This window comes from Fomitopsis serialis (assembly GCF_022376445.1).
Source record: "Fomitopsis serialis strain Sig1Antser10 chromosome Unknown B0H18scaffold_8, whole genome shotgun sequence".
NCBI lineage: Eukaryota > Fungi > Basidiomycota > Agaricomycetes > Polyporales > Fomitopsidaceae > Fomitopsis > Fomitopsis serialis.
This window is the reverse complement of record NW_025954968.1, coordinates 124,664-140,515: the sequence shown is the minus strand read 5'-3', so window position 1 is coordinate 140,515 and position 15,852 is coordinate 124,664. Positions and strand designations below refer to the sequence as shown.

Here is a 15,852-nt window from a genome sequence, read left to right as displayed (position 1 = left end):
GAGGAGCGTGCAGGCGCCCATACGCTCGCACTCACCATGAATTCCACATGAAAATCACATTGCATTTCATTCATTGGCCGGGACACTTCGGTGCAGGTACATACAGCATTGGAACCAAGAGTCTTGGATACGAGACATAGAATGAGAGAGGGGGGCATTGATGGGAGCGAATGCGTTGGATGGACAAGATGAAAAGACGACGGAAACGAACGACAACACTACCGATGAGAAACGAACGACCGTGCAAGATTACAGCTATGGACAATTGGACGCATAGGCCGCAAGGGGCCTGTCGCGCCGATTAATACAAATTTGATGCCTGGGATAATTCACAGGTTGAAGGAGGGTGACGAAGAACCAGCGAAACTGTTCATGCGCTGCATCGAACCGGATGCGCGCGACTTGGAGTTCGGATGATGGTGATGTTGGCGGAATTGAGCTTGGTGACGAGGCGGGAGCGGCTTGCTCATCATCTTCCGCTTCATCATCGCCTTCTCTCTCCGCAACTCTTTCTTTGGCGGCCTGAAGCCGTGCTGCGGGCTCGTAGACGTCGGCGTTCGGTCGCCGTCGCGAACTGCAGGGTCGAAGGGCGAGCCGAGAGAGCTCGCCCCTTCGCTTTTCCGCGTTTGCGGGCAGACGTGGACTTCTTGTCGGTTGGCTTGGTTGGGGTGAGCAGAGCATTGATGGAGCCCATCCCACCGAAAACGCTCAGACCAGTGTCGGAGGCGGAACCATCCACCTTGTTTATCTCTCGAGTCCTTCGGAACGTGGCCATAGGGATGCGGTCCCACCTACTAAGGAGCGCACCCGTCGAAGGACTCATCATCGAAGTAGCCTCGCCGCAGGATTGCGTCGCATGCTCTTGACCAATGGGATCGGAGTCGAGGAACGAGGCATCAAGGACGTCGTCGAGATCAATGACTTCGGCGGACGACATTTCGGATGTCTCGAGCTGGGTGTCTGGCACAGCCTCCTCGGATGATTGACTGGCCGATAGGATGGACCCGGAAGGAGTCTCGCCCTGTACACTGTTGAGCAAAACGTGCAGAAAGCTCTGTGAGGGAGAACGTACAACAGTAGAGGCGACGTCGTTCGAGTCGGTCATCGTCGCTGAACGGCGGCGCTTGCGGGTCATCTTCGATCTCGGGAACGGACTGGGGATGAAGGGGCCTTTGCCGTCGATGACCGCTGACGCCTGGGTGCTTGGGCCGGTCGACAAAAATTCCCCCATGGTAGGAGCACCACCCGCTCGATTCTTGGCGGGAGTCTGCGCCCCAGCGTAGGATCTCTCCATCTCCATCTCTTCCATCTCCTCCACAGTTACTCTGCCGGCGAGTATGTCGGCGGGTGTGGGGGCAGGAGATCCCTGCTGGCCAGCGTATGACGCCAGAGCGATGCGCAGACTCTCCGACGCATTTGGAGGCACCTGTGGTGCTGGACTCGCAGACGAGCTGACGGTAGACTGGGGGTCAACCGTGGAGACAGTCGTAGGCCAGCGGAAAAGCATCATAGCGCGCGAATTCGGCAGACCATCAGGACCGATAAGCTCGTCTTCCGTCGTCTCACCATCGCTTTCATCCAACATCACCTCGTCCATGGTCGACGATTCGTCATCAGTTGACACGGTGCCCTGTGTCTCGTCCTCCGTCTCTTCGCGCATCTCGACGTCGTCTTGGAGCTGGAAGCCGAAGTCGCGTGTGTGCTGGGGCGTGGTACTCGTGAAGAACACCTGGCCGTCCCAGCCGAAGGACAGTTCTCCCAGCTCTAAGCCGAACTCGAATTCCCCATGACCACGCCGGAGTTGCATCGACGGGTCAAGATCCATCAGCAGTAGCGCATCCTCCTCGTCGGCGGTCAACGAGCCCGAGTAATCGTATTCCGATGCCGCGGCGAACGGATCGTGGCTCGGGGGTTCCGGCGAGGAATCTGAGTCGGACGAGCCATCCAGGTTCGTGAAGAACAAGTCGGCGTCGAAGGAAGACTCCTCGTCGTCACTCCAGCCAGCGCCCCTTCCGTCACTGAATGTTATGCCGATCCTGCTGCTCGTTTCGTCGTCGTCGTCTAAGTCCACGTCCTCGAGTCCGCCTCCTTCCGTATCGGCATCGGCATCCTCCTCGGCACCTTCATCGTCAGTGTCCTCCCCCTCACTCCCTCCCTCGCTGCTGTCATCGCTCTCTACGTCTGCGTCATCATGGCCTAAACCCACGCTTCTTTGGCGAGGGCGTATCTCCCACCTCTTATGCGCGTGAGCGCTGTCAGAACCGGAGGCCTTCCGTGCCTGGGTCCTACTCGCCTCCCCTTGTACAATGAGACGCGTCTCTTCTTCAATGTCAGAATCAAGAGAAGACAGCGAAGACTCCGAGTCAGATGACTCCGACGAGCTACTGGGCGACGAGCTGGACGCCGCGGAGACGAACGTCGGGAACCTGGTCGAGTGACCGTCGCTGTACTCGGCTGACGAGACCGGCCTCGGCAAGCCCTTGACGAAGGTGGATGCGAGTCTGCGGTCGGTCGTAGTTTTGCCCCTCTGTTTTGGCGCCTTCTTGACAGCGGCAGAAGGCTTCTTGGCGGGCATATATTTGGCAGGATGCTTGCCCTTCCCAGTATAAGCCTGCGTCGAGGCGCTTCGTCCGGCGGACGCGCTCGGCGGGTCGTACGAATACGCACCGCCGGACGCATTCTGAACGGCTAACGCTGCTTTTGCTGCTTCCCGTGCAGCAACGAGGGCCTTTGGGGGGCGGCCTCTGCGCTTTGGAGCGGATGGGTCGACGACGCCGCGCGCTAAATGGTGGGCGCTGATGCCTGTGGGAATAGGATGCGGTAACTGTTCGGTCGCTGTGGATGATGAAGACGCGACGTGGTTTCGAGACGGGTTCACACCGGCGACAGAGGGGCCCTGGGCATGATGAGGGCGGTGCTTCAGGTTCGGAGGGAGTGTGAGCTTGATCTTGAGGGACTGCAAGCCGCTCGGATTCCCCGGCGAGGCCGTCGTAGAGCCGTTGAAAGTAGAGGTAGAGTGAGCTGAAACTGCGACTGCGTTGTTGTTGCTTGTCTGCGAAGGTCTTGACCTGTTCTGGCATGTGCACTCGCTCTCGCAGACGGGACATATGTCGTCCTCGTCGTCCTCCAGCGAGAGTGGGCTGGCCCCGGTAGCGACGCCTACGATAACGGAATGAGAAGCCGGCATTGGAAAAGCTTGCGGTTTTGGAGGATCTACGGAACAGGATCAGCACCCGCTCTTCATGCGCAGCTGTGGGCATAAGTATAGAAGGGCTGACGGTACATGCGCGGTGAAGAGGGGTGCACACGAGCCGTCACAGGAAGCTGCAAGGCAAACTATCGATTGCAGGTGCAATCAGGACGAGCCGTGGAAGTAGGCCCAGTGCATTTGCGATCGAGAGCAGCGCGAGCCGTGCGGGAAGGGGGAAGAGTGCAACGAGGCCAGAAGGACATGTGGTGCCTGTGAAGAGCGGTGGGGACGATACGTACTGGAGACAATGTTCTTTTTTGCCATTTTCTGCCAGTACAAAGCATTTGGTTTGCAGAAAGGCGTCCAGGTTGGCTGCGGGGTGCCCGGGGCGGGTACGCGAGATGAGGGTGAAGCGCAAAATGCTCCGGCGGGAGAGGCGCCTGCGCAACCGAAACTCGATCCGCCAACGATCCGTCTCAACTTTCCTTCCGCCCCGCACGCGCTCCCCTGCCTCGCACCCGCCTCGCCCCATCGCATCAATCTCATCTTCCCTCTAGACCATTTCGACGCCTCGCTCTCCGTCAAAGAGGCAAGAGCCCGACGCTGCAGCGGTCACCCTCCAGTCGCTGTCGAAATATGTCGCGTCAGTCTTCCGACTTTTTGTATCCGCTCCGCTCACAGCCCCTCTGCAGGCCTCACGCTCGCCCAGCAGCTTGCCCAGCTCTCGGAACCCGCACCCGCAGGTAGGTACGGAACCTCCTATACGTGGGTATCGCTCACCGGCATTTGATCATCAGACCTCGACCCGGAAGACGTGCAGGCAGGCGTGGACTCAGAGGAACAGCCTGCCATTGATAGCTCTGCGGCCAGAGAACACTACATCGATGTCGCGTGAGCATACATGCGTCTATCTGTTGATTCGTGCTAAATCTGCCCAATTGTGCGACTAACAAGGCCGTCTGCAATACGTAAACTGCACGACAGCGTCACTGATCAAAAATATGACGGCGTGCGCACGACCCGCAAGCAATTATTGCAAGAGTCAGACGAGGACAGCGACGACGACGAAGTGGGTGGGTCGGTGCCCAGTCCGTCGGAGGAAGACGATTACTCCGACGCTGCAGACGAACACGCCGCAGACGAAGACAGCGAAGACGAAGAGCAGGAGGATTCGGCTCGTGAAGAGAGCGGCGAGGAAGCATCCCCCGCTCTCCGTCGCTCACCTTCTGACCTCACAGGTGTCACACGGGCCATTGAGGCCAGTAGCGAGCCTGCGAACGACCCAGAACTCAATGCGGACCTTGCGTCCAACCTGCGCAAGACTCGAGAAGAGGACCGGCAAAAGGGCAAGGCCGTGTCCCGCCAGATCGTACGTCATTCTATTAAATCCTGCAGGCGTCAGCTTCATCGCGAGCGGTCAATTCACAGGCACTGTGGGACGCCCTGCTTGACGCACGGATACAGATGCAGAAGGTGGTGACTGCAGCGAATCGATTGCCGACAGTACGTCTGCGATAATATGCCTTGCTGCGCATGCATGCCCTTATTACGCTTACTTGACAGGGCACATATCTCAGCCATCTCGCCGAGCACGGCTCTGCTCGTGAAGCATTGCAAGGCATGTTCGGCGAAGCAGCCGCACTTACCGAAGACCTCTTCTCACTGCAGGAGGTACTGCGATATCGCAAGTCGTGCTCTAGACCTCGCTAATCCTCGTGCAGGGTCTTCTCAGGGACAACGAATCAATTGAGCCTCCCCCGCGCAAGCGACGAAGAGTGGACTTGGAACAAGACCCATCGTATGACTACCCAGACCACCTCCGTGACCTGTCCGCGGCTGCGTCAGCGCTCGAGGCGAGCTACCACTCGCACCTCATTCACACGCTCGCGAAGTGGTCGGCGAAGGTGCAAGCGGTTGCGCCCAGCGTGCTCCTCGGGAACAAGACGGCCTTCAACAAAGACGACAGGAGCAAGCTCGGTGTGGTAGGCATGATCGACGACATCCTGCGCACGGATGGGAACAAGCTGCTCGTACGGACGCAGACGCGCAGGAGCAACGTGAAGCGCCTTGGATCTGCTGATCATCGAGATGAGCCTCGTGGAGCAGATGCTGGCGATGACGAAGAGAAGGAAGACGCAGAAGTCTTCGACGACCTGGACTTCTACCAGCAGCTTCTCCGCGATGTCATCAAATCACGCACGGGTGATGTTGGGGAGCAAGACTGGATGGCGCAGCAGCGCGAGAGAAAGGCGAAGAAAAAGCTCAAGGTCGATACGAAGGCGAGCAAGGGCAGGAAGCTGCGATATGAAGCACACGCAAAACTGCAGAACTTCATGGTACCCGTACCCGTCACTCATGGTGGCTGGCACGAAGAGCAGATAGATGGGCTATTCAGTAGCTTGCTTGGGGCAGGGTAGACATGTATGGCTGGCGTCTTCTCCCCATTCTTCTCTGTTCAACGTAGTGTGCTCGCGTGACTCGCTGCGTTAGGCCTCGCGTCTCGATCACAACTTCAGAGCACTGGATTGTCCCACTACGTCCATGTGAGCTACAGCAGCGGATTCAACATACGCTAGAATACACATTATGCAAGTGCTGAGGTAAACATAAGTCCCATGCTCGCGACAATAAAGATACAACGCATGATTCCGGATACAGACTCGCCGCCTACCAGAGTTCCTGGTCAAAGCGTTCGAGCTGGGTATTAGCATCCTCGACATCTTTCTGCGCCTTCTTCCTCATGTAGAAGATGGGACAATCCCTGCTACTGCACAGAACATCCTGAAAATATCAGTCGTTAGCAGAGTACGCGTGGGATGATCGGAGTGCACGGACCATATGCAGGGAGCCCTGGCACCGTTGACATTGTGTCCACAGACGGGAGAAGCGTACTTGCATCTCAGAAGTTGCGGTCACCTGGTAACCTGCTCAGTGCTGGCTCTCGACGACACAAACGGCATTCCGCACCTGCTTCTGGAAGAGATCACCCAATCTTGGTCGGCAGTTGTTGCACACGGCACCATCTGGGCAAGCGTCAGTTGGATAGCGATGGATGGCAGTCCAAAGACGTACTCTTCATACTGTTGTTAGGCCGCAGAGGTGTCTTACAGCCCATGCAGGTCGCAGTTTTCACTGCGAACTTCATCAAACCGCCGACGCTGGGCGTGGCTATCTGGATTGTCCTCGTGTGATCACCAGACACTTAACGAAATCCGGCTCACAGTCAGACGGTATAGTACTGGATCGAGATGCGACTCACATAGGGATGAAGCCTTCTCGCCGAGGATAGGCTCAAAAATCCTCATGAGAGGATTGGAGAGCTGGTTCTCGAGATAGTACTTCGTGTCTATCGGTATGTTGTTCTCGAGGACGTAGATAGGATCCTCGGACTTCTCGTACGCGGCAGCGCCTAATCGAGATGTTCAAGAACAGTACATGTGGCTTGAATCGCACAGCGACGTACCCTTCACGCCTTTGATGATGACATATGCTACACGGTCACCAAGAGCAGGTGCGGAACCTGCATCACGCTGTTTCATCCGCTCCGCCAATTCTACGTGCGCTTGCTTGCCGGCATAGTCTGCGCACTACATCAGTGTCTTTTCGCGGATACGTAGTCTACTCAACCTACCAGCTTTTGCGAGGGCCTTCGTGATCACAAGCTGCGACATGTCGACTTTGTTCTGCAAGAGATCTGAGATGATCTGTTTGGTATAGCTACACAAAATGGTCAGAACGGTACTACGATCTGCATCGTTAGGACTCACTCTTCTGCCCCTTTGACATCTCTGTCGATGAGCATTTTGTGAAGACACGTCTCAATGACGGTAGACACGAGTCGACAGTTGTCTCGTCTGACAGTCTGATCTGGGTGGTGAATAGGCTACCGATGCCCTTCATCCTCAAGACGTACCTCGATACCCTTCGTGTCCATCTTGTCGTACTTCTCCGGCCTTGTCCAGTACAAACCCGCATAGCGCTTCTTGCTGATGAGCAGATACGGGAAGTAGACCTTCTCGAACTCTAGCTTAATCGGCTTGATGAATTTCGCCGTGACATAGTCCGCGGCCTGGCTTCCTGCATCAGACGACTTCTGGTCAGACCACAGTTCGGCGGAGGATGAGAGAGCCTCACCTAGAGCCATGACAGAGGGTAGGTCTGTCGGTCCGAATTTCACCATGACCGAATCAGTATCACCATAGATGACCTCGGCATCGTGCGTGTGGCCGTTGGCAATGCAGTATTCGGCCTCCACTTCCTGAAATCACGGGTCATGATAAGCTGAGTAACAATCGAGGTGTAAGCTAGACCAACCTGCTTGGTCTTCTCAATCATCTGTCGGCCATACGCAGTGACGCTAGAAGATATAGGTAGACAAGGCAATTTGCCGATAGTTGCGCCCGTGAAACCATACACGGAGTTGGCACTGATCTTCAAGGCAAGTTGACGACCGTCCAGCACAGCACGCTTGAATGGATCCGTCTCCTTCTTCAGATCGGCCTTGGCCCGTTTACGTGCCCCGATGAGGTCCTCCAGAATAGTGGGAAGGAGGCCTTTCCGCTTAGTGGACGTGACGAAGAAATCTATTCCATTGAATCAGTGCATGTGTGCGCTGAGAGCGACGGGAAATGTTACCATTGTTCGGTGTCTGGATGTAGTCTACATCCTTGGCAAGATCAAGGCGGTCGATGGTCTTCTTGTCAATGAGTGTCGTGTAGCAGAGATTGTGCGCCATCATGATTGATGGGTACAGAGAACTGAAATCTAGCGTTGCGATAGGCACATCGTAGTAACCTTTCTTGGGCTCAATAACGGTGGCGCCCTCATATTGCTCATCCGAACCTGTAGCCGATCAGTTAACGGGAGTACCGAGTAATAGCTCAGTGTCAACCTACCCTCTCCTTTCAACGATGGGATGATATAACCATCATCGTTGGCCTTTCGGTAAAGCTGGGACAGCACCTTGATCGATTGTCCACGGGAGAGCAAGTAGTTGAACGGGACGCCGGTTACACGGGCCATCTCAGTGTAGTTGATGAAGCACATGAGCTTATCCACCAGTCGCTGGGGCAGATACGCGTCCTGTTGTGCCAATGAGATCGTGCACGCCGTCTTGTGTAAAGTTGTACTCACTTTCAAACAGTAGACCGCCAGCCTTCTCCTCGACTCTGAGGTCCCGTTTTGCAATTCCGTAATGACTGAGTGATGCACATCCTCCTTCTGTTCCCCCAGGAATTGCGCACAGACGGAATTCAGCGTATAGCTACGCAACTTGTGCTCACGTTGCATGTACTGCAGGACATCGACCTGGAGCCGGCCGTCAAGCGCAGTGTCCTTCGAGTCACGCTGGCCGAACGCCTTCGACGAGAAATGCGTCTCCTTCGTCTGGGCCTTGGCATCTGGTAAGAAAGATTAGTATGTACACGGATTTCCTGAAGGAGTTTGCTCGCTTTTCATACGGCCCAGGTAAGCGAACTTGTCCGCCTTGATGGTCTTGGCACGGTCAAGCAGGTACGGCAAATCGAAGTTGGCGATGTTGTACCCGATAACAACGTCCGGGTCGACCTCCTCCACAAATTGCTGCCATGCATTGAGAAGCTCGGCCTCGTCATCGAAACTGAGGACCTGCGAGCCCACGATGTGCGCGCAAGTGTTGAGGGTGAACACATTGCGAATGAAGGGCTTGCTCTCGCCTATAACAGGTTGAATACCGATTGGACATTTTGATGATGCGCGTTGCGTACCTTGGCGAGTGACCATACTCGCGATCTGGATGACAGGATCGATGTTCGCCTCAGGGAAAATACCTTTCCGACCGGCACACTCTATATCGAAGCTCAGTATACGCAGTGGTGCAATCTTCGACCACTGCCCCTCTGGCGTATGCGATATGAACCGGTCCCACCTGTGTTCAAATTCAATGCGAATCTTCACTGATTCTCCGCCTTATAATAGCTCACCGAACAGTGAGTTCTATCTGACAATGTGACTTCTTCTTGTTCTCGGGCATCAATTTATAGGAACCAGCAGGAACCTCAATCCAATTCATGCCGACCAACTGTAATAATGTGAGTATTGATCAGCTCAAAGTCCCACCATGAAATACCTTGGCGTCGATCATAAACCTCAGGGTGAATTGAATGTTGCTCTCAAACGTGGCGACTTGGTCCTTGAAGAGGTCGCGGAAGCTACATTCGCCTCGTTCGAAGATGCGTGGACATTCCGATGCAGATATCAGTTCCTGGGAGAAGTCGTGTTATATGAAGAAACTCATCTCGAATTCTTGGCAAGCTGCGCGGTTCAAAAAGGTGATCTTGATAAATATGATCCAGTCATCGCCCCTGTACCCCCAAAGGCTTCGCCTCTTGATGAGCTCACAACCCTTGACTCCGCCGTTGCCAGCATTCTGAAGAGACTGAGCATGGCATCTTGGGAAGCAAAGTCAAGTAACTTACGTTCAGGTACTCTGCAAAGGCCCACGTATCACTTTCTGTGAATCCACGCGGTGCCGCAACGTAGAAGTAAGGGAAGAAGTCGGTGATGTACGCCATCACACTGTGGCCCGCCTGGGGAATATACTTCAGCGGATGCGTGACTTATGTCAAAGATCAACTAACCTCTGTGACACCAAAGATCCGGAATCCCACCCCTCCTCCATCGTAACAGTCCTCGACATCGATTTGTTGGAATACTTCGCAAAGTTTCAGTGTAGAACCGAAGGGACGTGGTACACGTACTAATAGCATCCCTTTGCTCATTGATATGACCAATCTTGGGGCGAGGCCAGCAGTCGGCACCGCCTTCGACGTCTAGAGAGGAGATTATAAGGTTGAGACCGACGTGACGGGGGTCCACACACCCTTAGCTTCACCGGCATCTTCCTTGAGGCGTTCAAGCACATCCGCGAAGGAAGGCTGGTTCGTAGGCTGTGAGCCTTGGAAGGAGTCTCCTGCTACTTTCTTCTCTTCGCTAAAGGTTGTGAATGCGCGCCATGAGAATCACTGAACGTCTCTGAGCGGTCCTGGAGTAGTGACCATTAGCATGGTCCGAATGGTAAAGAACGTGAATGTCGCTCGCCGCTCACCGCGTTAGTGGAATGTTTTCTTTGGTTGAGACAGATACTGTCCCAGAAATGGTCGCCATGTTGATCCTTAATCAGTAAGGGGCAACGAGGGTGAACGCGACGCGACGATGTAGGGACTGTGACGAGAGACGCGTCTCGAGCGCCTTGTTACACACGCGGTGACGCGCTTGGCCTTGTTTGCCCTGTGGCACAGATCAGACGCGGTCACGGGGTCATCGTCGCGCGCAACTTGCGTCCGAGAACCGATGTGACTTGCTCAGAGCTTTCTTCCGAGTTGGCTTTCCGTCGATGAACATGGTCATGTGCGGTAATACGAGTATGAGCAGATACTGCAGCCTTGCAACATGTTGGACACGCGATGTGACACAGTACTTGGCAATAGAAATGTATAGTAAGGGAGTCATTAAACTTGAATGTCGGAAGATGGGCAAGACGACTGGTGGTCTGTGTGTACAAATCTACATCTCTATGCGTAGGAACTTCCGAGATGATTTGCTCGCACTCTCCGGGATGTTCAATGTGGAGTGCGAGGAGAATTGGTGTGTTTAAATTTTCATTGACATCAATGACAATAGAACTTGTGACTATAAACTGAACAGAAACTTCAAGTAGGTAAGCTGCATCAATTTGCGAGGCTCGCGACACCCTTCTGGATTCATAGGGAGTGACCAAGGAAGTTGCTGTTGACTATGTAAGTACTTGGTGAAATGTCGTGATTACATAGAGCATCACTGGCACGCAGGGCATCACACAGGGCATCACACAGGGCATCACGCAGGGCATCACACAGGGCAGCGTGGTGTCCTGTGTGATGCCCTACGTGATGCCCTGCATGATGCCCTGCGTGATGCCCTGCATCACACGGGTTCGGCCGTCTGTCGCATGCTACGGCAAAGTTCAAGTCAAACCCGATGCTGGAAGCCTGTGTCATCCGCCAACAGGACACTAGGGCACGCTCTACGATGGCTAAGGCATCCTTTCTGTGTGTTGGACGTGAGATGAGCCAGACCGCGTCCAAATATCTAGAGCTGTTTGCATACCATGACAATTTGAGTCGTTTGAAGTAACTTTGTTCAAGTTCGGACTATCATACCACTGTTACGTTGACGTTGACACAAACGACGATGAGCGAGCGTCGATGAAAAACAAACGGCTGAAGCGCTGATGCTTGTGGGAGTAGGAGGACAGCGACCATTTTTTTCTTACAACCTCCGCCGCGCGCTCCGGATATTCTTGTCTGACCTGTGGCGCTGACTCAGCTCTGGTGAAGTGATCAAGCTCAAGCTCAAGATTCTGACTCTCACTGAGACCAATGACTCGGAGTCGCTGCCGACCTGTCCTCTGACTTCAAACTTGTAATCGCAAATAACCATATATCTCTGTCAAGACTTGTAGCCATACGCCCGGATCCACTGGCTGTATCTATACGCTTGTAGAAAATCCATCGTGCTCTCGCGAACCATACTGCCTTGTCAAGTACTGAAATTGAAACCTTTCTTGATCGACATCATGTCCCATCCTTCTCAATATCATGCGTTCTCTCTACCCAAAGAACTGGTGGACACGCTGGTTCCCCGCAGCGTCGTCAATCAAGCACCACCCCCTTCTCGTGATGCGACCTCGGCGCCGGTCGCGCCTCCTGCTACGGGAGCTCGGACATGTAACGTCTGCTTGGGTATAACATTCTTGGACGTCGACGAGCAGCGTACCCACTTCCGGTCGGACTGGCACAGATACAATGTCAAATCGAGGTTGAACGGGGGGAAGCCCGTCTCGGAGAGCCAGTTCGCCCAATTGGTGGACGGTGAGTTATCCAACGTGCTCCGTCCAGCGTGGAGGACACTTTGTAACAATAGTGATTACAGGATTGGAGGATTCGCTTTCTGGGTCCGCATCGTCTTCTGAAAGCGACTCCGAGGATGACTCGGATGCTGTCGCGACCCTCATACAGAAGACACGCAAGCTAGCGCGTTCACCCTCACCGACAGAGTCGACACCCGCTGGCCCGGGTACTCCACTAGCATGGTTTCATTCGCCTCCGTCCACTCAGATAGGCGTATACAAGGTCCTCTTCCCACTTTCGACACCGGCTACGTCGTACCTGGACGAGCTGAAGGAGATGCAGAAAGGCGGCGAGGAAGGGCGTACTTGGGCGTTGTTCATGGTAGCCGGCGGGCACTTTGCTGGTGCTGTTGTTCGCGTGAAGGGGCCCGATTCAGAGGCTGACGGGCCAGGGGGGTTGACGAAGAAAGGCAAACAGAAGAAGCCCAAACCAGAGATCGAGGTGCTCCATCACAAGACATTCCATCGCTATACAAGTGCGTAGAGGTTGCGTATTGTTTAGTGTGATGCTGATGTCAGCCTCCCTGCAGCGCGCCGGAAGCAGGGTGGATCTCAGTCTGTCAACGATAATGCGAAGAGCAAAGCCGTCAGTGCCGGAGCCATGCTGCGTCGATACGGTGAGCAAGCGTTGCGTGATGTAAGTTCCCACCCTGATTGTGTATGATTTTGGTCGATTCATCGTGGCTCTCAGGATATCCGCAACTTGCTGCAAGACTGGTCCGAGGAGCTTGAAAACTGTGAACGCATCTTCATACGCGCAAGCGTCTCGAATAGGCGAATTTTTCTTGACTATGAAGGCGCAATCCTTAACAAAGGTTGGCCCCCTTCAATTCACTGTAATGGTGTACATAACCAACTGATCTCTTAGGCGATGAACGGCTGCGCACATTCCCGTTTCCGACCCGTCGTCCCGTAAGTGCATAAGTGACGTCGACGATGTCAGGCCGGCTCATATTTACCTCTCAGACCCAATCTGAGCTTACTCGATGTCTAATGGAACTCACGCGGGCCAAGGTGTCCCATTTGACTGAAGAGGACCTTCAAGCTCAGGACGAAGCCTATCTCGCATCTCTTCCCAAGCCGAAGCCGAAGCCGCCAGCAGAGGCTCCAGCGCCGCCTGGTAAACCTAAGGAAAAGCCTCGTCCGTTACCGCGAGAGGAGCAGTTATTACGCGAGAAATGGGACCGCCTGTTGGACATGGTGACTAGGGGTCGTCTCGACGCCCTGCAGGCTTTCTGGGAGCGCGAGGGCGCGGCCTTAGGTGGCATCGACGCATCCATCCCAGAGTGGACCGGGCAGAAGTGCGGTACACTTCTACAGGTAGCCGCTCAGGCGGGCCAAGCGGACGTGGTCAGATGGTTATTGGAGGAGATGCGTGCGGACCCTACGCTAGACGTTCCGACTAGTGCTACCGAGGACGATGGGCACCGTTCCGATGCTTCAGATGCTCCCGCACTACCCGCAGGCTCTAGACGCACGGCATATGACCTCGCGCGGACGCGAGCAATGCGCGACGTCTTCCGGCGCAGTGCGGCAACCCACCCAGACTGGTGGGACTGGCTCGGCGCGGAGAATGGGGCACGTGTGCCGAGCGTGCTGAGTGCAGAGATGGAGGAGGGTCGCGAGGAGAAGAAGAAGACGCGGCGGAAGGGACTGAAAGATCGCGTGAAGGAACGGGAAGCGAGAGAGAAGGAGAGGGTGTCCCGTACGCCCAGTCCGGTTCCTGTGGAGGTGCCAGAGATGAGGGCAAGGCCGAAGGCTACTGAGCCAGTGAGCGGGCCTCGGAGATTGGGGGGCTCTGCAGGTGCTGGCGAGGGTATTGCTGGCCTGACACCTGAAATGCGGGCGAAGGTTGAACGGGAGCGTAGAGCGCGTGCTGCTGAAGCGCGACTGAAGGCGCTGAGTGGTGGTCGATAACTTTCTAGATCACAATACTCGAAGTAGAACTGTAGCCATGATTCGGGCACGATTGTACTCAATACTACGTATACGAGATCGCCTATAAGACCGACTGTAAGATAAATAGTGAGTAGTCGTAATGGTTGCACTACGCTAGTCGAGTACTTATGTACAGTGGAAAACGAGCGGAGGCGATGTTCATTGAGCGGGCGCTCCGAGATGATCGATCGCACCTTGACCTGAACATGCTTAAGGCGGCTGCGGCTCGGACGCGACTCGCCGTCGTATCCTCCACGTCTGCACTTTTCGCCCAGTCTACCCTCCTCCATCTGCCTACCTTGAAACCATAAACAGCAAGTCTACCATGGCCGCTAGTGTATTCGCTGATCGACCGCAAAAGAAACTGGTCCTCTTCGATGTCGATGACACTCTCACCCGGCCGCGACAGGTATGAGGTGAATAGCATGCCAAGCTCAACCAGACTCACCCTGAGGAACAGACTGTCTCTCCGGAGATGATCAGACTGCTTCGTGCATTGCGCAAGAAGATGGTCATCGGCGTGGTCGGCGGCTCGGACTTCGTCAAGATCTCGGAGCAGCTCACGGTTCAGGGGTCCGCAGGTGAGTGCCATGCGCAGGGCCGACAAACCAGATATGCTGATGTCCTTGTAGCAATTGACGAGTTTGACTACACTTTTGCGGAGAATGGTTTGACGGCGTACAAGATGGCTGTACCATTGCCGTCACAGTCATTCATCAAGTTTGTGGGTGAGGAGCGTTACAAGACTTTGGCGAAGTTCATCCTGCACTATATCGCGGATCTTGATATTCCCATCAAGCGGTAAGTATAAGGCCAATTCTGCGAATGCCATTGTCTTTATTTCTCTGCAGGGGGACGTTCATCGAGTTCCGCAATGGCATGATCAACGTCAGCCCTATCGGGCGCAATGCAACGTGAGTCTCATCTGGCATAGTTACGTTCGTCTAACGGCGCGCCTATGCTGCACAGGTTACAAGAACGGCTTGACTTCGCCGCCTACGATAAGGTATGATATGTCCTTCTCACCCTCGACTTGCCAACTAATCGCTATGCGCAGCAACACGAAGTCCGCCGCGCCTTTGTCGAAGTGCTACGAGAGAAGTTCGCTGATTACGGCCTAACATTCTCGATCGGCGGGCAAATATCATTTGATGTCTTCCCCAATGGGTGGGACAAGACATATTGCCTCCGACACGTCGAAGATGAGCAATTCGAGGAGATCCATTTCTTCGGCGATAAGACATACAAGGCATATTTGTTGTCTGCAGTCGTGATGATGCAGTATACTGAACCACGTCTGTAGGGCGGCAATGATTACGAGATCTATTCGGACCCTCGAACCATTGGCCATGCTGTCTCAGGTCCTCCGGATACTGCCCGGATGTTGAAGGAGATCTTCCTACCGGACTTCCAGTAATCAGTATGGCCTAGTAGTAATCACGGAGACAGTTTGATGGTGTTAAGTTACAAGTCATACACCGACAAGACTGTCATCTGGGACATACTGAACACTGTACACTGAGGCTGTGAATTGGGATGAGATAGGTAGCTGATGCTCCCATGAAGGTGCATAGATGCCAGTGTCTGTGATGTTCTCGTGTCATAACAACTGTAATGAGAAACATGTATACATTGTGCTGCCCTGATGTTGTGCCTATGCCCTGTTCAATGTAGTGAGGCCTTCCTGTGGATGCAGTTCAAGTGGCGCGGGTGCATCGGCGGCGAGCCTTAAGCATCCCCGATTCAAAGTCCGCTGTTGGAAATTCTCACGGTCAACGAAGGTGGCGCGGAATTGAGA

General features: G+C 54.5%; 5 protein-coding genes across 5 annotated transcripts; 3 read left to right on the top strand and 2 right to left on the bottom strand.

Moving 5' to 3' along the window:
- Positions 1–41: 41 nt before the first annotated feature.
- Positions 42–3,637, bottom strand: B0H18DRAFT_983051 (uncharacterized protein). The gene is made up of 4 exons (XM_048044590.1): positions 3,490–3,637; positions 1,073–3,213; positions 639–1,021; positions 42–603 (listed from the first exon to the last, which is right to left on the bottom strand). The coding sequence occupies exons 1-4, from the start codon at positions 3,512–3,514 to the stop codon at positions 330–332; spliced, it is 2,823 nt and encodes a 940-aa protein (XP_047897759.1). The 5' UTR covers positions 3,515–3,637; the 3' UTR covers positions 42–329.
- Positions 3,638–5,726, top strand: B0H18DRAFT_983049 (apoptosis antagonizing transcription factor-domain-containing protein). Its single transcript, XM_048044589.1, has 7 exons — positions 3,638–3,833; positions 3,883–3,933; positions 3,988–4,081; positions 4,145–4,559; positions 4,619–4,693; positions 4,754–4,861; positions 4,912–5,726. Exons 1-7 carry the CDS (start codon positions 3,827–3,829, stop codon positions 5,605–5,607), a joined length of 1,446 nt encoding a protein of 481 aa, XP_047897758.1. The 5' UTR covers positions 3,638–3,826; the 3' UTR covers positions 5,608–5,726.
- B0H18DRAFT_983044 (DNA polymerase family B-domain-containing protein) lies at positions 5,727–10,407 on the bottom strand. The gene is made up of 24 exons (XM_048044588.1): positions 10,275–10,407; positions 10,050–10,159; positions 9,928–9,999; positions 9,808–9,881; positions 9,646–9,756; positions 9,461–9,596; positions 9,297–9,388; positions 9,151–9,248; positions 8,935–9,095; positions 8,641–8,883; positions 8,324–8,589; positions 8,086–8,272; positions 7,826–8,032; positions 7,505–7,773; positions 7,325–7,448; positions 7,104–7,267; positions 6,958–7,052; positions 6,822–6,907; positions 6,654–6,770; positions 6,450–6,599; positions 6,263–6,391; positions 6,158–6,213; positions 6,026–6,106; positions 5,727–5,971 (listed from the first exon to the last, which is right to left on the bottom strand). The coding sequence occupies exons 1-24, from the start codon at positions 10,331–10,333 to the stop codon at positions 5,858–5,860; spliced, it is 3,201 nt and encodes a 1,066-aa protein (XP_047897757.1). The 5' UTR covers positions 10,334–10,407; the 3' UTR covers positions 5,727–5,857.
- Positions 10,408–11,571: 1,164 nt separating this feature from the next.
- B0H18DRAFT_1102000 (uncharacterized protein) lies at positions 11,572–14,219 on the top strand. The gene is made up of 6 exons (XM_048032540.1): positions 11,572–12,078; positions 12,140–12,592; positions 12,647–12,753; positions 12,808–12,931; positions 12,985–13,028; positions 13,083–14,219. The coding sequence occupies exons 1-6, from the start codon at positions 11,784–11,786 to the stop codon at positions 14,031–14,033; spliced, it is 1,974 nt and encodes a 657-aa protein (XP_047897756.1). The 5' UTR covers positions 11,572–11,783; the 3' UTR covers positions 14,034–14,219.
- Positions 14,220–14,229: 10 nt separating this feature from the next.
- On the top strand, positions 14,230–15,758 carry B0H18DRAFT_983040 (eukaryotic phosphomannomutase). The gene is made up of 7 exons (XM_048044587.1): positions 14,230–14,463; positions 14,515–14,635; positions 14,687–14,855; positions 14,906–14,968; positions 15,024–15,060; positions 15,112–15,303; positions 15,358–15,758. Exons 1-7 carry the CDS (start codon positions 14,380–14,382, stop codon positions 15,469–15,471), a joined length of 780 nt encoding a protein of 259 aa, XP_047897755.1. The 5' UTR covers positions 14,230–14,379; the 3' UTR covers positions 15,472–15,758.
- The last annotated feature ends 94 nt before the right edge of the window (positions 15,759–15,852 follow it).

Bases quoted from the DNA above. Each gene is read 5' to 3' on its own strand.
- B0H18DRAFT_983044 (XM_048044588.1), bottom strand. From the start codon at position 10,333: ATGGCGACCATTTCTGGGACAGTATCTGTCTCAACCAAAGAAAACATT. The intron at 6,771-6,821 runs GTAGGTTGAGTA...TGTAGTGCGCAG, and splicing joins GAAGGCCCTCGCAAAAGCTG to ACTATGCCGGCAAGCAAGCG. The intron at 6,214-6,262 runs GTACGTCTTTGG...ACGCTTGCCCAG, and splicing joins GCCTAACAACAGTATGAAGA to ATGGTGCCGTGTGCAACAAC.
- B0H18DRAFT_983040 (XM_048044587.1), top strand. From the start codon at position 14,380: ATGGCCGCTAGTGTATTCGCTGATCGACCGCAAAAGAAACTGGTCCTC. The intron at 14,969-15,023 runs GTGAGTCTCATC...TATGCTGCACAG, and splicing joins CCTATCGGGCGCAATGCAAC to GTTACAAGAACGGCTTGACT. The intron at 15,061-15,111 runs GTATGATATGTC...CGCTATGCGCAG, and splicing joins ACTTCGCCGCCTACGATAAG to CAACACGAAGTCCGCCGCGC.
- B0H18DRAFT_983051 (XM_048044590.1), bottom strand. From the start codon at position 3,514: ATGGCAAAAAAGAACATTGTCTCCA. The intron at 1,022-1,072 runs GTACGTTCTCCC...AACAGTGTACAG, and splicing joins ACGACGTCGCCTCTACTGTT to GGCGAGACTCCTTCCGGGTC. The intron at 604-638 runs GTCTGCCCGCAA...CGAAGGGGCGAG, and splicing joins CCAACCGACAAGAAGTCCAC to CTCTCTCGGCTCGCCCTTCG.
- B0H18DRAFT_983049 (XM_048044589.1), top strand. The intron at 4,560-4,618 runs GTACGTCATTCT...GTCAATTCACAG, and splicing joins AGGCCGTGTCCCGCCAGATC to GCACTGTGGGACGCCCTGCT. The intron at 4,862-4,911 runs GTACTGCGATAT...ATCCTCGTGCAG, and splicing joins ACCTCTTCTCACTGCAGGAG to GGTCTTCTCAGGGACAACGA.
- B0H18DRAFT_1102000 (XM_048032540.1), top strand. From the start codon at position 11,784: ATGTCCCATCCTTCTCAATATCATGCGTTCTCTCTACCCAAAGAACTG. The intron at 12,593-12,646 runs GTGCGTAGAGGT...GCCTCCCTGCAG, and splicing joins GACATTCCATCGCTATACAA to CGCGCCGGAAGCAGGGTGGA. The intron at 12,754-12,807 runs GTAAGTTCCCAC...CGTGGCTCTCAG, and splicing joins GTGAGCAAGCGTTGCGTGAT to GATATCCGCAACTTGCTGCA.